At 44.2% G+C, this 22937-nt stretch overlaps 1 protein-coding gene across 1 annotated transcript in view; it reads right to left on the bottom strand.

The window, feature by feature from the left end:
* cabin1 (calcineurin binding protein 1) overlaps positions 1-22937 on the bottom strand; it is a 44920-nt gene that overhangs the window by 17755 nt on the left and 4228 nt on the right. The window contains exons 10-31 of the mRNA XM_080004348.1: positions 22761-22932; positions 22550-22686; positions 22221-22438; positions 21956-22028; positions 21677-21864; positions 20822-20959; positions 19568-19756; positions 19238-19480; positions 18997-19150; positions 18772-18887; positions 18300-18461; positions 15961-16167; positions 14462-14607; positions 13785-14046; positions 13355-13525; positions 11826-11915; positions 11344-11504; positions 11041-11249; positions 7792-7857; positions 6736-6915; positions 6228-6637; positions 4509-4622 (exon numbers count right to left, since the gene is read on the bottom strand). Coding sequence (XP_079860474.1) covers positions 4509-4622; positions 6228-6637; positions 6736-6915; positions 7792-7857; positions 11041-11249; positions 11344-11504; positions 11826-11915; positions 13355-13525; positions 13785-14046; positions 14462-14607; positions 15961-16167; positions 18300-18461; positions 18772-18887; positions 18997-19150; positions 19238-19480; positions 19568-19756; positions 20822-20959; positions 21677-21864; positions 21956-22028; positions 22221-22438; positions 22550-22686; positions 22761-22932 — 3806 coding nt within the window. The remainder of the gene's footprint in view (positions 1-4508; positions 4623-6227; positions 6638-6735; positions 6916-7791; positions 7858-11040; positions 11250-11343; positions 11505-11825; positions 11916-13354; positions 13526-13784; positions 14047-14461; positions 14608-15960; positions 16168-18299; positions 18462-18771; positions 18888-18996; positions 19151-19237; positions 19481-19567; positions 19757-20821; positions 20960-21676; positions 21865-21955; positions 22029-22220; positions 22439-22549; positions 22687-22760; positions 22933-22937) is intronic.

Consider the following 22937-nt stretch of genomic DNA (forward strand, 5'->3'; position numbering starts at 1 on the left):
CACAACAGAAAAAAAACTGAGACAACAAAGGAGCTGCCTGTGCAGACGTGATAGCGCTGCACAAAGTGATACCTCAAGCCGAGTGGCGGCACGCTGCTACTGCCGAGTGCGGTGGACAGCCCTTGCTTTGAGCCCTTTGGCTTTCATCATTTGCTGCGTTCCTCCAGCTGGTCAAAATAAACACGCTTGGCAAACAAACCTTGTTTTTCCTGTTGCCTGTTGCTGCAGTGAGAGGATGCAAAAAAAATAAAAAATAAAATAAAATCAATAACAACAACAACAAAACAAAAAAACAGCGTAAACAAGCTGAACCCAGCAGAGCTGAACAGAGAGGAACACAGCTGCAAACAGAGCTGGCCTCTGAGATGCAAATCAAAAACATTAACTCCTTCCACACACACTGTTCATCTGGCATATTGCTTCCTCCACCACATAAAAAAAACCCATAAGACTGCAGTAAGCAGAGCAAAAAGTGCATTACATTGCCGCTCAAAACATTTCTGTCATGTGACTTTAATGTTCGTAGACTGCACCTTGCTCCTAGGTAGCGCTGCAGCATCAGGTTGTGGGAGTGTCAGGTTTAATAATGAGATTAAAACCAATGAACAATCGAGAGGAGGAAAAATAATAATTAAAAAAATAAACTAGAAAGAAGCAGGAGCCAAAAGTGAAAGACCAAGGAAACAGTTAGTCTCAGTTACTCCACGCTCTGCAAAAAAGTTTGACGTTGGGATAGAATACAGTTTGGGATGTGAGATGGAGCGTCAAGGGCATCCATTTTCTCCAGAGCTTGGGGAGAGCCAATGCATGTGTGAGGGGAGGAATATGCGAGCACGTGGGTGTGCATGTGTGAGTGAGCCTGCGTGAATGTGTGTGTGTGTGTGTGTGTGTGTGTGTGTGTGTGTGTGTGTGTGTGTGTGTGTGTGTGTGTGTGAGAGAGAGAGAGATAGAGAAACGATGCCTGGGTGAGCACACGGTGACTCTGCAGGATCAGACAAGAGAAATCCTGTGCAGCCATAGGGTCCACAGCTAGGAACTGCTGTTTTAATTTTTTATTTCCTGCCATGACAAGTGCTAAGCTGCATGATTCAACAGCAGTATGACCAAATTAATTAATATCACTAGACAAAGCCATATTACATTGTAGACTTATTGTAGACTGTGTTATTAGATTGTAAATATTAACCTGACCCTAACATTGTTCCCAACGTGTTTGTTACAGCATTACAGATGGAGAAGATAAGCTTAAAAGCCAATAGGGCTAAGTAAAGTGTAAAAAAAAAAAAAAAAAAAAAAAAAAAAAGCAATACTGTGTCGTTTTTGAAAATTGTAAAATCAATACCTTACTTGGAAGCTATGCACTTTCCGATTAAATCAAATGTTGCCATACAGTGGTCATTTATTAATTGAAATATGCAATATTTGTATTACACTGAAATATTTTTGTAATGCCCGTCAAATGGTAAAGTGAAAAGTTGGCAGTGATTCTCCCTATGTATAAAACATAAATATATTGATTTAGAATATTGTTATCTCAACAATATTAAATTGAATTAATATTGAATTGAATCGTGACCCTTTGAATCGAATAGTATAGGGAGATCCTGCCCAATATTTTGCCCTCGAAGCTAATCATTTAAGTTGATGACTAGATAAAAAAAAAAAAAAAAAAGGGGAAGTTTACTTGCCCCCAAAACAAGGCAGACTTATTAAATGCCAACTAAATAAATTATGCAACATGGCTCCAACTGATCTTGGGTGTTTGGAAACACCAGTATATGGGTTATTTTATGCAGGCCCAGTTCATTGAGTGGGAAAAGTAGGACATCATGACCTACATAAGAGGGAGTATTCACTGGGTACCTTCAATCAGCCACACTACGTTAAACTCCCATTAGATTCAGGAGCCACGAGCACCCGCCAGACCCATACCGTTAGTGTTAAACAAAATGTTAATCATTTTCTGGTGGTTTGGGCATCATTGTGCCGGGTAGGTAAACCTAAGATGACCTTGCTGTCATCAAGTTTCTCAGCGGTCAAATGAGCACCGTGGTTCTCCTGGGGAAGCTTCAGCGCAATTTCCAGACAAAGAGCTCAATTCAATTTCTCCAGATTAACAAGATTTAATAAAACGGAAATATCCAACTCTCCCATGTGTGCTGTGCGCTTTGCAAACAATAACTTGGAAGCGGCACTGGATGCATCTAAGCCCGTTTCATTAACGCTCGGGGGGCTTTGATGTGCTCAGGAGTAGCTCCGATGGAAAGCTCCAACAGTTGGCGTTTCAAGGCAGCAGGTTTGGCTCCAGAAGGGGGCTCTGTGAGTACCCAGTGGGAGCCAGAGCTCGGCCCAGCTCTACCTTAGCTTAGCCTCGCTGCTCTGCACCCCACCCACATTCTGCTTCCACAAGTCTCCTGGAGCTGGCTTTTGGACTACGCAGCCTAGGATTTCGCCTACATCCCCCACATGCATGCACCTGCCCAATTATTACATGGATTTATGAATATTTACCCATATATCAGCATAATATTTATATCGTCGTGATACAGGATTTGATATCATCCAGGATTTGGGTTATGGTAATGTTGTGATATAGGTAAATGTTGCATTTAAGGCGGCATACACTAAAGTAAGGCAATGTTCACATTACTATTGATTGTCCCTTGTGTGTAAATAGTTTCTGAAAGCAATAGTCAACCAACCAACAGTTATCCCCAAAATATTGTGAAATTATCAATAGTGAAATTATTTATATTGAAATAATATCATTAAAAATCATGATTTGATTTGTCAATATCCTTCAGCTGTGACCTGCCCCACAATGTAAGGATGAAACATTCCACAGCTCACATGAAGACCAAACTGTGTCTCAATACTGTTGAATACCATCAAACTAATGCTGTCGATTATATAATTCCACAGGTAATTCTATGCCTTCAATGAGAAAAGGCAGCGTTAACTAGCCTCTGATAATATACAAGGAAGAAGACTTAATCTAAATTCCTTTATATTTTTTAAGATTTCTAACATGCATCAATAGCTGACATCCCCCTCCCTGGGGATTTCACATGAAGAGATCAATTTTGTGTGAAACACCTGCCAGATCAACACGCTGATCTCGTCGTAGGAACCCTCTAAAGGTCTTGTCATTCGGGAAGGCAGACTTCAATACCCACCACACCCCATGTGTCTTTCAACAGAGCAGCTCTCATTGAGTGAGCCACAAATGGAGCTGATTTAGGTGCACTGAATGGATTTCTGTGAATAATGCGTTTGGAAAAAAAAAAAGAAAAAAAAAGAAAAAAATGAATACACGGTTAAATCAACAGGCATGAAATGACCTGCCAATAACCCACATGTAAATCCAAATAAATTCCTCATGAAACAGGACTTAAACCAAGGGAGCATACTGGTGGACAGCGCGGGATTTCTTCAAGCATGCCCAAATGGCCACGAATGGCCAAAGTAACACGTAACACATTAGACATGAAAACAGTCACCAAAATGTAAACAAACCTGGTGGAGACTTTCATGACATTCCTCTAACCCTGTAACAGTTAACCTGCTCTTCAAAACAAAGATAATTAATTTCCCTCAACTTTTTGGAGCTAAGTGAAGATCCCTACTATTAATCCTATTCAAACAGGGTAGCCCCAGGGTTCTCCAAGTTACATTTAAGACCTTTTAATACCACCATGAACTGTAATGCCATCTTCACGGCCTGAAGAGTATAATGGAAAATCAGTATCGCTTTTAAGCCCAAGAAAGTAATTAATTACCAAGTACTTGAATGTATTAAAACATTTCATTATAATACTCACATTTACATTAAATACACAATAGCTTTTTGAGGTGTGTGTACTCTAATAACATAAAATGAAAAATAAGTTTGTCGCATTTAAAGCCCCCACCCCTCTCCATGGCTTCACTTAGCGCCAAATAATATGTTCACCTCAAACTCTTGAGAACATTTCACAGCTCACCGCCTATTTTTGTTTGCAATGTCACCAAAATCCAGATAAATGTGAAATCATATTATTTTTTATTTTAATAATCTATACCCAGATAAGCCTGCACTGTCCCTTTGAGAGTATAAGTTGCGACGCCACTTGATGTCATCTCTGCTGCGCCGTGGTGGCAACGCGGACAGAACACAACAGGGGAATTTGCATATTACCAGGTGTGCGACCAGAACAGTTAGTGATGACGTTACAGTGTTTATTTAATCCTACAAAAGGACAAAAAAAATAAAAAATAAAAAAAGTAAGAACTTTGTAAACAAAATACAAATACTTTTAAGGCCTTATTTAGAATATAAAATTCAATGCTTTAATACTTTTAAGACTCCACGGGTTCCTTGTCAAATGAACGGGGTAGTAGAACGTCTCTCTGGGGACAGCACGACAGCTAAACGTGCCTGTGACACATGTGGCCTAAACACCCTCCTAAACACATGTGGCGATATTATGACATTGTGAGTGTCTGCCGAGCTGAACTTTGTGCCTTACATTAAACAGGTTTGTCTTGTTCCTCTCGCAGAAAAGTCCTTGTGCTGGCATGTGTTTCAGCTGTTGCCATGGGACACTGCTTCCTAGCAACACATCCCTGGCCCACTGTAGATTCTGAGGAGAGGAGGGGGGAAAAAGGAAAATAAATATAAAACATATACGGACATTTATGATTATAATAACAGTGAATAGCTCTCGCCACCTGAATAAGACTGAACAAATGACATGTTGCGCCAAAGACAAAATGTCTTGTGGTGTATAATTTGCACTCGGCTGCCAGATAGGAAAGAAGGACAGAACGAGAAAAAAAAGGGCTCATTTGCAATCTGGAAAATGCAGACATCTATTTGCAGCACGGTATGACTCACATATCCATGTCTACCCCGGTGCTCCGCCTGGAAAGATAGTAGGCAGACGCCACATTACATTTGTACCTGGGAGAACCTGACGGTAGATAACATGAGATTAAAGGCTCGGTTCTCTCATCCTCCTAATGGAGCCATTCACAGCCAGTCACTGCAGCCAGAGCACAAAACAGGGGTGCAAAGGCTTTTAACACGACCCGCAGTGGGCTTTTTGAGTGGCAAACCTATGAGATCAGCTGCATCACATCAAGGGAGTTTGTCATCAAGTCACTGCAAGCATGACTTGGACACATTTACCTTCATCCAGCCCGCAGGGAACCCCCTCAATCCCCCAAAACACTTAAGAAAGAAATGGGGATGGGTGGCTCACCAAATTGCAATTTTCTAAGCAAGGCCAGTCCCTAGCAATGATATCAACCTAATTAAAAATAATTACAGACGTGCTCATGGATGCTGGAACAAGTATTAAGAAAAAGATAAAACGTAAGACGAAACGCAAAATTGAATGAACGAGTAATGAGTCTTCCCCATATTAACCAATCATAAAGTGAAACATCCAATTATTTTTTAGTAACACAAACATTAAGTACCAGCACAGTGTTGATATCGAATTGTTCCTCATACTTCTTGTCCTTATCGACTCGGGATCAAGGCTGCAATGGGGTGGTTTAGACAAACAGAATGCCGACAGAAGGATGCCACGGCAGTAAAGCTCAACGCGGTCTCCCTGTGCCAAGCCGGCTGTGTGCGCACGGTGCTGCCGCCCACGCACACCTCTGCCCACGGCGCCTTGTGGCCAAATCGCACGCCGCTTCAGCAGTTCCTGTAGCACCGCAGAGAGCCCCCAGGCAGCACGTTCAGTTTAAATAGGCCTAGTTTCGATGTTCTGACACAAATAATGAAAAGGGTAATTCAGTGTTGGGAAAGTGTAGCAGTTGGAGAAAAGTAATATCTCACTTCCTGTGAACTTCACGGGAGACACTGATGACAGAGCATAAAGCATCAAGTAACCTGTCTGCAGCTATCAGACAGTTAAAATTCATGTTTTTAAGACATTTTTGGATAAATCATCCTCTTCTATTTAATAAAGTATTGCAGGTAGGCAAAATATATTTGGTACAGGGCAGACTATGAACTAGATGATTCTATGGAATGTTACTAGAGTAGTTTCCTTTGGGTCAGATAACCAGATAAGGTATTAGAATAAAGCAACTTATTACTTTTTGGTTTTCCTCCACAGAATGTCAGACAAGTAACATCTGAATTGTTGACTGATGCAGAAGAACTTGACTCAACTGGGACTCTTTCACACCTTTAAGGGCCTGACATGTGTAGAAGGGATTTTAGTACCTACCCGGTGGGTCTTGCCGTTGGTGTAGAAGAAAGCTAGGCGGTAGAGGCTCTTGTAGTGCTGGGGGAAGCGGCCCAGGCAGAGGAAGAGAGCGCGGATACACATCTGCACCAGCAGCTGGCGCTGATCGGTGCGCTCCGCTGGGAGGGCCTTTGGCACCTCCACCACTTCGGGTGGAGGATCTGGCTTCCTCTTGCCCTCGCTGGCCGGGGTCTGCGGTGCGGCCAGCTGCGAGGGGCCCGGCTTGGGAGGGGTGGTTGGGACGGGCAGAGGGTGAGGACAGGCTTCCGTGGAAACCTTGGGGGGCAGAGCTTCCGACAGCACGGACATGGGCCCGACCACTTCCTCCACACATTTGCTCTGCAGCTCACCCCCCGCTGGTCCTTCCTCATTGTTTTTTTCTCCATGCAACACTAACAGTGGATTCAAATCAAAGTTGTTTCAAAAACCGACCAAATTTTACTCGACAAAGTTTCAAAATGAAGACCGCTGTGCGCCCCCGGTATCGCACCTGTGTCCTCGGCTCCGGGCCGCCCTTCCTTCATGGGTGTCGTGTTTTCCGAGGAAGAGGAGCTGACCTTCCCACAAGCCATCTTGTGACTGCTGTCCTGTGAGCTTGTGGGATCCGTGAAGGCGTCCTGAGTGGAGTTGGAGTCAGAGAGCATCACCATTTCACTGTCCTGACTGCGCTCTGGCGAGGGAGGCGACACAAACACAATAAGAGTCATGCCACTGGCTGCCTCGCTCAAAAGGACCAGACAACTAGATTTAAGACTTGCGTGTGAAGGAACTGTATGGTCAAGTTGCTATTTTAAATGTTACCTTTTTTGCTAAAGTGTTAAATATGTGTTTTTGTTGTTGTCTTTTTAAAGCAATGCTCAATATTTCTGCAGCCGAAATAATACAAGGCAACAAAAAATATAACTGGATCACCTCTGGAGAGTCGACAAAATGATACAATATGCACATGCTAATTTAGTGACATGCTGTTTGGGCCTTGTCCAAAATGCAGATTAATGACTCGTCTAAAATACAAACACTGAAAAACACAATTAGAGATTCCTAAGGGGGAAAAAAAATAAAAATTTAAACCAGCGCGTCAGACTCTGCGTGACTAATGATCAAATCAAATCGGGTAATGTAGTAAAGGTGCTTTTTGGAAAAGGGCTCAAACAGAAATGCCAACATTCCTCTTAATTACAATTGTGTAAATGTGATAAAAGTCCTTGGCAGGGACTTTACGTAACAGAATTAGCAGAAAGCCAAGAACCATTTGTAATTTCAGAGGAGAATGTGCTCCAGGGAGTTTTCAAGAGCTTCAAAATAATTTGTTAAAATGAGACAATCAAAAAAATAAAGGCCAGTGGAAAATAGATGGCAACACCACATAATTGTACACACAGGTAGTGACTAGAAGTTTGTTATCTGGCATAGTGTAATTTATAATATCCCTCAAAGGTGTTTTTTTTCATTTTTTTAAAAATTTTTTTATTAACGTCCTATTGGAAAACACCAGCATTCTTGAGGAACTATGTTCAGAGAAACTGTGAAGGCAGTGGAGCAGTACCATTCAGGGAGGCCAGCCACATTGGAGACCTGGGCAGGCAGTAATCATGATCAAACTCTGGGGAGGCTGTTGAAGATATTTTACAATGTAATCAAGCCATTTGGGGTGGATCCCTCAATTGATATTTATCAAACGTTTGTTCATAAATTTCATCCCATTTGAATTTGAGTGCAGCGGCACTGCTCTCAAACTACTCCCAGTGATAAGCAAGACCCTGATTCAGACTCCTACCACACCCACCCCCTGTTCTAGATGAGCATTTTTGAGCGTAAACAAAGTGACAGCAGCTGAAGAACCAGGGATGCAATTTGTAATGTCATCTGCAGGCAAAGAAGAAATACAGCTGCTCATTTTATAATGAGCAAGCTAAAAGTGCAATGTTTATTTCTAAGCAACAAAGAAGCTGGAAAGCGTGCAGTTTACTCCCCGAGAAACTATTCCATCTGGCTAAAGTTGACTTGGCCAGAAAAATTTGCCAGCCGAAGTGTGTCTGCTGATTTGTAACATTATGACACAACACGGAAATCTCATCCCTCTTCTTCGTTGCTTTGAGTCCACTTTTTGATGCATATCCTTCTTGTACTTCTCTGTGAAGTGGTTGATCTATAAATATGACACTCTTGTGGGGATTCCTCCAGTTATCATAAAGTGCCAAGCCGAAAGCTCCAAAAGCACTTAAGACATGCAGCCCACACACTGCTGTGGAAGTGAATCGCATCGACTCAATAGTAATAATAATAATAATAATAATAATAATAACAATAACTGGAGAAAGGTGTAGTTTCTAAGTGTTTTGAGTCTGAATTAGGCCCTGCAAGTCTTTTGTCACCATGATGCAGGCCTCAAACCAGAACGGTAAACAGCCACTGGCAAGCCTGCAGATGGAAATCTGATTTATGACTTTAGTCTCAGAGATGCGTGGCATTAATGGGCCAGCCACATTCTTCCTGACATGGCACTCTCACATTAATTGAACATAATTGCAACGGCGAACAGGAACGACATGAGAATTCAGCATGAACCAAACATGTCGAAGCCTTTCCTGGTTTCGCCGATTGAAGCCGCCACCAAACCCAAACAGAAGGTGAACATCAAACCCTTCGGTGTGACTGTGATTAAAGACAGAATCTGTTCAACAGTGGAGACATTCACCCCATTGGATCTACATGCGTATACTGTAGATATACACCGATCGGCCACAACATTAAAACCACCGACAGGTGAAGTGAATAACATTGATCATCTGCTTCCAATGGCACCTGTCAAGGTGTGGGATATATTAGGCAGCAAGTGAACAGTCAGTTCTTGAAGTTGGTGTGTTGGAAGTAGAAAAAATGGGCAAGCGTAAGGATCTGAACGACTTTGACAAGGGCCAAATTGTGATGGTTAGACGACTGGGTCTGAGCATCTCCAAAACGACAGGTATTGTGGGGTGTTCCCGGTATGTAGTAGTTAAAACCTAACAAAAGTGGTCCAAGGAAGGACAACCAGTGACCCGGCAACAGAGTCATTGGTGCCCAAGGGCCGTTGGTGCCCAAGGCTCACTGATGCGCGTGAGCGAAGTCTAGTCCGTCTGGTCCGATCCCAAAGAAGCTACTGTAGCATAAACTGTTGAAAAAGTTGATGCTGCTATGACAGAAAGGTGTCAGAACACACAGTGCATCGCAGCTTGCAGAGTATGGGGCTGCCAAGCCGCAGACCGGTCAGAGTGCCAATGTTGACCCCTGTCCACCGCCAAAAGTGCCTAAAATGGGTATGTGAGCATCAGAATTGGACCATGGATCAAAGGAAGAAGGTGGCCTTGTCTGTTGAATCAAGTTTTATTTTACATCATGTGGATGGCCGGGTGTGTGTGTGTCATTTACCTGGGAAAGCCATGGCACCAGGATGCACTATGGGAAAAAGGCACTCCAGCAAAGGCAGCGTGATGGTCAGGCATTCATGTGGATGTTACATTTACATGTAGAAACTACCTCAACATTGTTGCAGACCAAGTACACCCCTTCATGGCAACGGTATTCCCTGGTGGCAGTGGCCTCTTTCAGCAGGATAATGTGCCCTGCCACACTGCAAAAAAATGTTCAGGAATGGTTTGAGGAACATAACAAACAGTTCAAGGTGTTTACTTGGCCTCCAAATTCACAGATGCTCAATCCGATTGAGCATTTGGGGATTTGCTGGAACAACAAGCCCGATCCATGGAGGCCCAACCTCGCAATCTGCTGCTAATATCTTGGTGCCAGATACCACAGGACACCTTCAGAGGTCTTGTCCATTCCTCGACAGGTAAGAGATGTTTCGGCAGCACGAGGGGGACCTACACAATATAAAGCAGGTGGTTTTAATGTTGTGGCTGATCAATGTATAGATATATAAAAACAGCAAAGCAGGTGGTAGAAGCAAGCAGGCAGAGAGGTAGCAGGCAGGTAGGTAGGAAGGAATCTGGAAAGGGTGACAAAACTGGCAACATGGGCAATATGGCTGCAATATTCACAAACTGGAGAAAAATGTCTGTTAGGGAGACAAGGTGGGTGGTATGATGAAGATTCATTCCATGGAAATGGTTATTATTTTGCCAAAACATTCATATTTTTGTTTCACAATCACCTTTACTTCATGAACACGGCTGTATTAAGCGGAAAATCTTGTTAAAACTCGAAATAATTTGTAAAATGATAAAGTATACTTCCATAATAGGTAATGGGTTAGGTAAAATGTTACAATGAAACCGGCCAGTTACAATCAAAACTGGCTTTAACTCATTGACATTATGTGCAACTAGTGTTGCTATTGATATGAGAAGAATATGATTATATCCCCAAATATCAGAACTGTAGAAAAGTTAGGACAGACGAGCAGTATTACACTGAAAGCCCTGCACAGTAACGGAACAATAGTTGATCAATACTGAAAGGAAATGACAATGCTTAATGTTGGGAGAAATGAGGGAAGAGGAAGAGACGGAATTGGGTGATAAAAGTCAAGCAAAAGAACAAGACAGATACACACAGGCCCAGATACCTTCTGCTTAATTCAGCCTTCAGACCTCCGTTAGTGTGAATGGAGAAATAAACCAGTAGCCATATTGCCCATTTCACCACATCCCAATCACCCGGTGCACATGGGGCGTCGTTGTTATTGAAACCAAAAGCCGTTAGCATGGTGAATAGCCTTTTCAGCACTCCCCGCCGGACTTCTTGTCCCCTGTGCAGAGGGGCCCAGAGGCCGTGTCTAAGTCTGGGACTGTACCATCGGCCTGCCGCTCCTCATGCTGCTGCTGCCACTGCTGCCGCCGCTGAGTTTTACGCTTGGCGTAATCGTGGTCGACTGGTGTGGCCATGTAAGGAGGAGATGTCAGACCTGGGACGGCGCCGGATGGAAGGGAGCCGCCCAAGACGGTGGGTGTGCACGTTGACGAGCAGCGGGAGTCCTCATCCAGAGCAGAGAGAGGCTTTTCCCTGACGAGAGCGGAGAAAAAAAGTACTGAGGGTCAGCATGGATGAAACCAATTTGTAATTCGCGTTCCTGCCGCACTGTAGCGTCGTGGCTCACTTTTCGAGGGACCGGGGCATGCTGGGCATGCTCTTCTCCTCCCCCCGGGCGAACGGCCCGGTGGCTGCCTCCACCAACATGTTAAAAAATAAGTCGTACTCCAGGTCGGGCTCCTCCGCCTCCAGGAGTTTGAGGATAGAGGCACTCAGACGGAAATATAGCTGCGAGGGAGACATTAGAGAGACCGGTGGGTATTGGGGCCGACACTGTGCTCGTGTACCTGCAAAAAGGCAACTTCATGCAACACAGGCTATGTTGATTTCCCATTTTGGGAACTAAATTTTTTCATCTCGGACACAGCTTCATATTATATGTCATTTATTCACACAAACAATCAAATAAAACAATTTCTGTTGTGACTATTACAGTGAGGGAGTTATGCCAAACACCCAAGTGTGAGTGCTCAGTTCTAGCTCATAAGCTCAGTCTTGCATCGTGCACCCCTAGTCCTGAAGACGTATGTGAGGTTGGGGGTAGTTTACCTCAAGGGCTTCCATAGCAAGGTCTGGGGGGTTGTGGTAGTGGATTTTCCGGGGGTACCTGGCAGCTTCCTCGTGTAGATAGTGTGCTGCCTGCACATTAAATCAGAAATATGAAATCAAATTCAGATATATCAAAATAACACTGGGGGTTTTTCCCCTACAGATACACACTGGAGTCTGCATTGTTTGCACCACAGGCTCTGTTCCACTGACTCCCAAGACCCCTGCATTCCTTATAAGTTCACCGGCCCCCACTGATATCAAATCGACAGACCTATGACTAACTCCAGACGTTGTTCTACCTTGGAGAACAGCCTGCGGGGGCGGGGGTCAGCGATTTTATTTGTTTTTCTTTTGTAGGTGGGTTATCTAACAGAGGGGTTCCCAACCACTGGGCCGCGGACCTGTGCCGGGCCGCAGGGCATTTGCCACCAGGCTGTGAGAAGGTGGGCGGGGTGCCCTGTTTAGCCTGTGCTTTATTTTATTTTATTTTTTTTAATGCGAAGCCCGATCAGAGCATCTCAAATCGAAAACAAGCGAGCAAACAGTGTGTTTTGTTGTGGACGTATTTATCTATTATCAATTTATCTATTATTTATTTTCCCTTCCCAGGCTGTATACACTGTTTAATGGTGGCGTCAGCGGGTGGGGGTGCCGTGGTGGTGGTGGTGGGGGGGGGGGGGGGGGGGGGCGGCGGGGGGCACAGTGTGCCTCGCTCTTCTCACTGCTACTGAAGTCAGGGACAGAATTCAGAGTTTATTCTAGCAACACAGATGTACTTTATTTTTGCGTGGCCCTAATACTCTTTTATTGTAGATGTATTTAATGTAATTGTTTTCCTTCGTGCGTAACGGGGAGACACTCAGCCCCCCCCGGTCCGTGAACATATTGTGCGCTGCGGTGCAGTCCGGTCCGTGATAATAAAAATGTTGGGAACCCCTGATCCAACGCATATAAGGAGGAGCTTGGAAAATGTCTGCAACCACCTCAATACTGACGGGAGCTCCTGTTATCACACACTATTGGACTGCAAATTCACAGGGCAGGATCTCACAATGACATGGCTCATGATTCTATACTGTATCAGAATACTGACTCTTTTTTTTAACATAATGCTTGAATTGCTATTATTGCTAACTTTTCAGTATACCATCTGACCTGCATCATATAAATATTTCATGGAACAAATTCAGTTTAATACAGTAATTAAATACTTAAATTCATTTGTGACAATGGCAGCATTTCATTTAAACGATAAATGTTTACATAGCTTCCAATTAATGTATCAATATTACAATTTTGTTATCAGTTTCAGAAAACAGAAATTGCAACATTAGAACTGAATTGTACCGGTGGATCAATTTCTCTTTACACCAGCCCTACTGGATTCTAATGTTTGTTGGCCTGCATCTTTTGAACTGGTGCTAATGTGAGTAAAAAACAAATCTGCAAAAGACCAATTTGTGAGGAAGCAGCTTGTTAGTGAGGGAATCTGGTGGCGCTTCGTAATGAGCGGGTGTAGCGTGTACCTTTTTATAGAGCTGCACGTATTCCCTGGGAGGCTGCTTGCGTTTCTCCGCTATCTTGGCCAACATGTAGTGAATGAGCCACTCTTCCTCATCGCTGTCCACCTCACAGCGGGAGGCACCCTGGAAACACTGGAAGGCCGTCTCCAGCATGGTGTCCCTCCTTTCCTCCATCTGAGAGAGAATGCCATTATACACACACACACACAAAGAGGATGGAGCTGTTACGAGTGATCACCCATGAGAAGACGACTCAATTTAGAGGACCGCAAATTCACATGTCGCACAGCCAGAAGTGACAGGACATGAAATCGGTTTAGGTCGCTGCCTCCTACTGTCAGACAAAAAATAATAAAAAAAGAGAGTGACAGCGGAGGGACTCGCTGGAGCTGCCGCGGAGAACTGCCTGATGCTTTTTGTTGTGCTTCATCACCTGCTTAACCACTTCCTGGGGCAGCTCACTCTGCCACTGCTTCAGCTGCCGTGAGGCGAAGGAGTGCAGGGCGTAAGATATGGTGCCGTACTCTATCCACAGCGACAAGTTGGAGGCGTCGATCTCCAGCGCCCTCTTGAAGCAGTTTAGCACGGCCTGCGAGTGCTTCCAGATGGGTCCGTCGCTCTTCAGCTCGTTTGAGTTGAGCTTGTCCTGGATGCGGCTGGCCCGCGCTAGAGCCATGCCGGCCCACGAGTCGAACCTGTTGGGAGACACATGCTGGCCAGTGACGCAAAGACTTTTCCTGTATATCAACTTTACTTGTGATATAGCCACCGCTCCAGGTAATCACAATTTTATGACCGCAATAATTAATGAAAATCCGACAAATTGCTGCAATATTTGCGAGAGCTTGCAATTTTGCAAAATTGACACGAATTTTCCTCATGAAATGACCAAATCACTAAAACACATCACTTAAACTTGTTGCCCTTTCCCTGAGAAGACAAAGCCAACTCAACGCATTGTATGTTCAATTAAATAAAAAAAAAACTCTGAAATCTCGGGGGACTGATATAGCCATTCAGTAACAGAACATTTTAAATGGGCGACTAACAGGATAATATGTTGAGTGCGATAGTCCGCTATTGTAAAACTGAAAAATCAACACTGCCAACCTGTTGGGGCATACGCAGATGTCATGCATGTAGAACTTGACTGCCTTGGATTGCTCTTTGTTCTTGAAGTGGTAATCAGCCAGGAGGTAGAAGATCTCGTTGATGATCGGAGGAGCTGGGGCACCGCCCTCAGGGAGACCCGGCGCCTGAAAAAAAACGACATAAAACAAGAGCTTTGTCTCCTGTGCAAGGATACTCCATCACTTAAGTACCCATTTGAGAATGACCCTTAACTTGCTGCAGATAATTGTCAAACAATCAGTTTCTAACAGTTGCTCCCATTACCCTTGATCAACATTGAGCAACATTGAGCAACATTGAGCAACATTGATCCAATAACAAACCTCCTTATACACAGGTACACTTATCACAAAGGGGTTTCAAATCAATGCCAAATCAAGGAAAGCAACTTGGACGTACCCCATGCCTCCGATTCTCTAATTCTAGATGCCATATATCAGAGATGCTTACAAGTAATTTCTTGCAAGTCCAAGTCAAATCTCAAGTGTGAGCTGGAGTCCAAGTCAATTCTCTAATTAAAAAATTGAACCTATACAATATAATGGATGAAAATAATGGACGGAATGACAATTTAATTGAAAAAACTACAAGAACAAACCGATCAAAAGACATGGAATGATAACATTCAACGCTTATTAAATAACACAAGTTACTTCAAGTCTCTACGGTTTACGAATATATGCCAAGTTTGTTTTGCGAACCATTCTTACTAATTGGCTGCAGATCAATCTCCTGCTCCTCGCCGCTCTGTCTGCTAAAATCATTTCCAACACTCTGCAGAAAGTCTCCAATCTCCATCTCCACTTGGCCTTGAACAACTCTTTGCAACCATCATGCAGAAAAAACTGGCAAAACTTGTGTTACTTTGGACCAGCGTCAACACAATCCAAAAGCTGCACATCGCTTGAAGCTGATTGGATCTGTACGAGAATATCTCCTCTGATTGGTGGACTGTGGTGGATAGTGAGTCAAGTTTCTGATTGGCTGAGTGTGACATCACTCATTGTGACAACAAAGCCATGTGGTTTGCCATAAAGCAAAAAACAGCACATGTGATTTCACCAGGAAGTAAATGACACAGAGAGCTATGCATATCATTGTCCGCGGAAAACTAGGTTCAAGAGTCCCAAATCTGAAGTCGTTCCGAATCGAGTCCGAGTCGCAGACTCGAGTCCTCATCTCTGCCATATATCCTAGGTGCCTGAGGTCCTATGTGGGCATATTTCCTACATCTGGTACCAATCTTGAAATTACGCAAGCAAGTGGAATAGACCCAAGAAGTCCTTTCAGTATCCTGCCGGTGCATTATGAACCAGCAGAAACACTGTGTCAAGTGCCAAGTAATTAAGGGTGTTTGATGAATGAGCATGACCCAAAAAAATCAAAAAACAACAAAAAAAAAAGTTTACACAGCGAGCATATTAAACTGCATAAACCCGTTCACCATGCTGACTCACAGCGGCAGCCCACAGACTGACCTTTGTAGTTGTGCCCTCGATGTAGGCTGCCACTTCATCCATGGTGAGGGTTGGAGTGTCGCTGGGGGGGGCGATTCCAGAGAAGCGACGCAGCAGATTGGCCAGGTCTGCGGACACGGTGCTGGTCTTGTAGCTGTCAAACTCAGGAAGCGTCTTGGGCTTGAAATACTGGAACATGAAGAGCGCGTTGCTCCACAGCAGCTCGACCTGCAGTTCAAACACAGAACCATTCGAAAATACCTAATCAAAAACATTCAAACATCAACGCCCAACAAAACATGTAAAAGTAGCCCGGAACGGTAGCCGACGGAATTCCGACTCATGTAATTAAGACTTTTATTCAGGTGTCTAAGAGACTCTCGTGACTAAGAACTTCACAGGGATATTTTTTAAAAGTAACCCAATGGTACAGTAAATATGGTAAAGTACAATCATTTGTTAAAGGGGACCTATAACCACACTCACATTTTCAGTGCTTGTGCACATACATTAGGGTCTCTGATCGGCCTACGACAAACAAACCGTGAATTTTTTGTGGGCTGTCTGTTACTTACGGCTTGGACTGATATCCGATAACATTGAATATCGCGATGTTTGCCACCATATGTGATATTTTCGCCAGCGGACGGGTGGGGGGCCTGATATTTCAATATTGTGAGCAGCAGAGCACACAAACTCCTTTTATTGCACGCACGGAGAGGATGTATGTGGAAGTATGCGCGCAACAGCAAGGAAGCAGATAGAGCATTTGGACATGGTGGTATGCGTGAAGCAGATGGTCCGGTGATTAAGTTGCAGCTCCAGCTTAATTGTTAATTGTTAATTGTTACACAGAGCCGCCAAGTCTCATGCTTTGACCGTGAGACTCATATGCACATCAACCAGTTCACGCGCTCACATACCACACATTTCTTGAGAATCCCAAAATAAGCTGAATAAAAAAAAGATATATTCTACGTATATTTGTCCTCACTCGCACTTGCTTGGTGCCCGTCACTGTCCGCATGGTGAACAGGAGATCCTTTCAGTACTCACGTTACATCAAATAGTGTTTTGATTGTAGATTCATTAATTGTAATTGAACAACAACGTCAACAACAGCAATAATATCGTATATCGCAATATTTGGGCGGGACTGCATCCCGATATTAAGTTTTGGATATCGCCAAAGCCTGCTGCCTGTTTCAGAAAACATGTGGCAAAATGAGCCATTCAGCTTTGCTACCCTAATATGTCATCTCAGTAATAAACGTCATTTCAGTAGAATTAGAACCGGCCCCCATCTGTAACTCCACATGGCTTAAGCGACCGGACCTACTTGCATTGCTAGCCATCCTTTCAAGCAGCCCCAGCAACAGCCAAGAGGTAGGCCAAACTGCCACAAGGAATTAATACCAACTGTCTGTGGCAAAACTGCAGACGATGGAAAATTAAGTATTTTCTATGCGTTTCTTTCTGTGTGTGTATCCGCAGTGGTTTGACTGTATTGTAGGCTGCGGCGCACAATCGGTAGATGTATTCATTTTATTTTCAGACGTTTCCGTAATTGAATATAAGATAAAAGCCCCCAGGGCCCACCGTATCCCGGTCTGCTCAAAACTCCGGGCTACTCTGGACATGGCGGTGAAAGTCGGAACTAACTTTTAACTGAGGCCTTGCAGATCAAATATGAGTGGAGATTCAGCAACTGGATTGCTTATTTCTCGCCTCAAATTTGTTAAGAAACAGATTTTGGTGGAGAGGGTGAAATCAGTGAAATTATACAGACTAAAAACAACGAGTCCCAGAGTAAAGCTCAAACCCCATCAGTTCACAGAGCCTGGAACTTTGCTCAAATCCAATTGGCTCACAGAACCCATAGCCCTGGGAAGGTGGCTCCTCCCACTTAAACAGAGGGTCAGGAACACAATGGATTTGGAGGTATGTTTAGAATGCATAATCTGAATGGTATTTTAAGCAAAAAATGTCAAAAACATTTTTGGGGGTTCTCAGAGACCTATATTAACTTGTGTAAAAAGGAGCATAATAGGTCAAAGACTTGTTTTGGAGACCAACCTTTACTTACTTTTAAATTATTATCACCATCATCATTACTAATAATAATAATAAAACATTAATGGAAAATAGGGCTTTTACAGTAAACTCTGGGACTGACTGCCCTCTAGTGACATCATGAAGACATCACAAAAACAAACAGGAGCCCATAACGTGGTCTTTCAATTTCTACACTCGAGGGAAACTGAAAAACCAAGAGTTTTTGTGTATTTTCATATTTGCCTACAATATATACATTTGATGTTGATGGTGTGTGCTTGCATAAGTGTGGGTGTGTGTTCCACCTGTGGCGAGGAGTGGTCCTCCAAGTAGCGGGACTTGCTCTTCTTGCTGGGGTAGGCGTAAAGGCAGAAGAAGCACTGCTCCAAGGCCATCTCCAGTTCTTCTTTGTAGGGATGGGACTCTTCCTTGGATGAGGTTGCAAGCTCCTTTTCCAGAACACCAACCTGGGTCAAACATAATATCCAGATGGGTTTATCAGGATTTATTTTGGATTTTGGAAGGCATATTTTAATAAAATCTCATTAAAAAGGTTTATTTTTACTTCATGATCTTGAAACTAGTTCTGGCATCATTACCGTTAACTGCCTTGAAGTGATGTTCTACTTGCATTTCATTAACAACCAAACATAGGAGATTACGGAAGTTTTGGAAAAAAAAAAAAGATAAAAAATATCCAGTGGCATGGAGACAATTTTCCACATAATGCAAATATCATCATTCATATTTAAAGCTTACCCTAAAGTGCAAACTTACGTAAAACTTGAGGAGCTTGCCATCGGAGTTGCAGCACCAGGAGCGTCTGCCTAAGTATTCGTGGGCCGTGTTGAGCAGCATCAGAGAGGAAGGCATCATGGGAGTGTCGGAGTCTTCTGAGGATCAAACACACACACACACAAGCAGCAGATGTAGCGACCATCACAGGGCAAAAACATTGCAGTGAAAGCGCCAGGGGCTCGTGGCTCGTCGTGCTTCACGAACCTTCGTCGTCCCCTACAGACAAGTGCTGCCGCAGCATGCAGTTGAAGGCAGCCTCCTCGTGTTTGATGATGCGGTGCAGGATTATCCACGGCAGAACGGAGGACAAGAAGGGCTCCTTGGGATCATCAGAGACGGCCATGCTGAGATCAATCAGCTGGAGATTCGGAAAAGAGCAACCAAACTGTTCAGGTCACGTGGAGATAAAAGTCTACGTAACTGCCGTTTGGAACGAGGCACAGACCTGTATGAGGTTGTTGGCCAGCCGGGCCAGGCTAGAGAAGCGGGGGAAGTTGCCGAGGAGATTGATTTCCTCGGTGAAGCAGACCTCAATGGTGTCCAGCTGCTGTGCAATAGTGTTGATCCACTCCTCCTTGGCGGAGGTGGGGCTCTCTGGGGCGGAGTTGAGCTGCTGCAGGGCTTCGTTCAGTGCCAGCTCAGTGCACTCCAGACACTGCTGGTAGTCTCGCTGCTGCAACAGGGAGTTCTATGGCAAAGAGTGACAAGTTGCTGAGCTTTTAAGCAGCGTGCACTCCTCTATCAGCGGTATCGGAGGTTGGGACGCATTTCTAACCTGTAGCAGCATCAGCTGAGCGGGCCTTTCAGGCGCCAAGCTCACAAACTCCAGGGGTTTGCTCCTGCCACCGTAGTTGAGGGTGGGCTGCAGTAGGCGCACGACAGACTCGTAATCCCCAGACTCAAAGAGCCGCTGGATCTCCTCCAGAGACTGACAGCGCTCCAGAGACTTGAGCCTCTTTTCAATCTGTCCATTTGGAAAGAAAGACTTTTAAAATGGAAAAAAAACACCACATGAAAGATCCCCTCAAAACAATTTGCTGCCTTGTTTGACTTGGCAAACAAGATTTTTAGTGAAAGTGCAGTCATGTGGCTAATATATTTTAATTGGATGAAGGGTTTAACTTTTTTTTTGTCATTGTGCCTGCTAAGGCCTTTTATTAACTCCACAGCTGCTTGTGCCTTAAGCCCCTTCCCACATGGAATCCATAACATTGCTGGATACGCTTCCCGTCTCCTCGCCCCGACTCAGTTTCGGTAATTTTCAACCTGTCCTACAATCTGCCTCCAGAGAAGGAACATTTTCCTTCTACCTCTCCCTCCCTGTTCTACCTCTCCCTGTCCGCTTGTTCCCTCTCCAGCTCGGGTGCAGCCAGGGGGCAAGTGAAGCGCTGGTGCCTGATGTCCCCGCACCGCACCCCTAACTCTAAAAGACATGTCTTGGGTCTGAGTGGCATTTTTAAAAGAATAAAGAAAATTTAAGAATATAAAGACCTGTGTCCCTAGATACTGGACGTGTTTCGGTTTTTCGTCTTTGCAGCCAAGCGCCACAGTTTGGACTCGCTTCCTTTCCCGGTATGTTTTTCTTTTTTTCTTCCCGAAAACAAATAACTTTTGAAATATTTGTATGAAAAAAATATTTGTAAAAAACAACTAAACAACTGTTTTCCTAGAAGTCATACTAGATTGAGAGTGGGGAAATTTACGGAACGACTTTTACAGAACATTTACACCGGCTCCTGTTCCCACGACACCAATAGGGAACATTGCCAGTAGATATACAGCTTTCAGTGCAAGTAGGAGAGAGGCTTTAGATGCTGTACTAGAGCAGTGAGTCTCAACTTCTTTCATGCTGGGGACCTCCGAGAACCTCTTGAGGGACCTCTGGGGTTCCCTGGACCCCATTTTGAGAACCACTGTACTAGAGAACAGTTAGCTGCAAGTGCAATTTTTTTTTAGCCAGACACAATTTTTAAGTTTAAGATTTCGAACTTAAGACATCAGTAATTCCCAACTGTGCCAGTACACCAACCTCCTCCACAGAGATTACTGCATCTGTGCGCAGGTTGGGCAGGTTGACTGTGTAATGCTTCCCTTCTAGACTCCTCTGTTTGTTCTGCAGCAGACCTGTGCAAACATCATAGCTCTCCAGGGCCTGGTCCATGTCGCCCTGGAAGAGGACAAGGAGAAACAGGAGGCGGATAGTTTTATTTCCTCAAAGGGGCAATGGACAACTTTTCAACACCCCCCTCCCTCGCGTTTCAAAGTGGTATTATTGTCTGCACCGCTGTCGCAAAGAAAACCGGATCACTTGAGGTTTTCCTCAGAGCGCTCTGTGGAAATGATAAACACAACTTTGGAAATAAGAGAGAAGAAAGAAGGATGTCCGCTGAAGAGGTAAACTGAAATTGTCATAATTTTAGTTAAATTGTATTTATTTTGGTTGCGCAACCATAGACGGCGCATTGACTGCTTCGGCCTGTTGCTGCAATACGTCAAATGTCACCACCATATTGGAATGGGCAAGAGTAGCCTGAAGACATATACAAGTAAACCGGGGAGCTGCGTTTTTTTTTTGTATAAAAAGCACTATAACATTTACATTTCTCAACCGATTTCAATGTGTCTTTTTATATTCAAGGGGTTATGATCTACATGGAGTAGATTGCTCCACCGCTCCCCATGTCTGCTAATGGTTGCAGCACTTTCCATGACGCACTGCCGTAAATCGATCATTTTCCCGGGAGTTCATACCCGGTGGCAGGCCGAATTGAATAGTGATATCGAGGCTTATAGGGAACCAATCTAAAAGGTGTCCATTGCTCCTTTAAGAGTTAAGCTACAGTAGAATACCTAGTCAAGCAAAAACAAAATGCAGAAATCTTACCTGCAGGGCCAGGTATCGTGCCTTGAGCCAATAGACACGCACCATGATGTCCAGCCAGGCATCCTCAAAGATATCCATCTGAGAAGCGCCCAAGGCCAACATCAACAGATCTCCCTGGAAGTGCTGTCCAGGGAACTCCTTGTCAGATGTGTCTCCACACTGACCCATGCTGTTCCTTCTTGGAGACACTATCAAAGACAAAATAGGGAATCCCAAAAGATTGAGGCCATCATCACCATATAGATGCATCATTTTCAAGGCAAGCTCTTTGATGCTTACCAGTCTTGCCTTTGCTATGTGACCATTGCTCCAATTGCAGCTCCATGCAACCTACGCTCATCTCCAACATTTCCTGGATGTGAGAGTAATTACCTGCTGTTAGATGTCACTGGACGATAAGTGGTGCATTCAATGCTGAAAACCATTACAGCAGAACCCAGAATTTTACCCAAGACATATTTCTATGATTCAGACAGTCCACACTGGCATTCGACTTGCTGAAAAACGGGATGAAGCGCTTGCCAAATTTGCATTTGCCCTTTACCCGAATGTGCTGGTTGCTGCAGTCCCGAAGCAAAGGGTTTGGAAGACCACAGCTGTGCTTTCTCCACATCTGATAAAGCTCCAGTATCACCGCAGAGAGGCCACGAGGCCAATCCACCATGAACTTCTGACCCACTGCTTTCAGATAGCGCATCATCAGATCCAGAATACCCCCGTTGGTCATATTACTGAGCAAGAAGTTGTGGACATCCTGTTGTTCTGTTGGGTTAACATTAAAAGAGGTTTTTTTTTTATTGTTATAATGACAGAAATTAATTCACGGCAGTAGACTCTTAGATTCAGTCAGATATCGATGACGGCACCATGTACCAGATTCCATGTACTGGATCAGCTCAACAGGCAGGCAGCTGCCGTGGAGAAGCTGAGCGTCAGCCTTGACTTCGCACTGCGTCTCAAGATTACTGAGGCTCTCGTCGTCATCGTCCTCTGGGTCAAACTTCCTCAATCTAAGCAAAACCACACAAATGGTTGACAAATACAATCCAAGCTACGTTTTGATTTCAGATTTGGTGACACCTACCTGGAAGGCAGATATTTGAACAGCAGCTCCTGAAAATCTATCTTCTCTTCCTTCTTGCATTTGGTATTTCGGACGCGTGCTGATCGTCTCTTGGCTGTCTCGCAGCTGTCTTCCATCGTGCGTTTCCTCTTTGGGCCTTTCTTCGACTTATCGTTTAGCGAAGCTTCCATAGCTGTG

Source organism: Zeus faber (genome assembly GCF_960531495.2).
Source record: "Zeus faber genome assembly, chromosome: 7".
Taxonomy (NCBI): domain Eukaryota; kingdom Metazoa; phylum Chordata; class Actinopteri; order Zeiformes; family Zeidae; genus Zeus; species Zeus faber.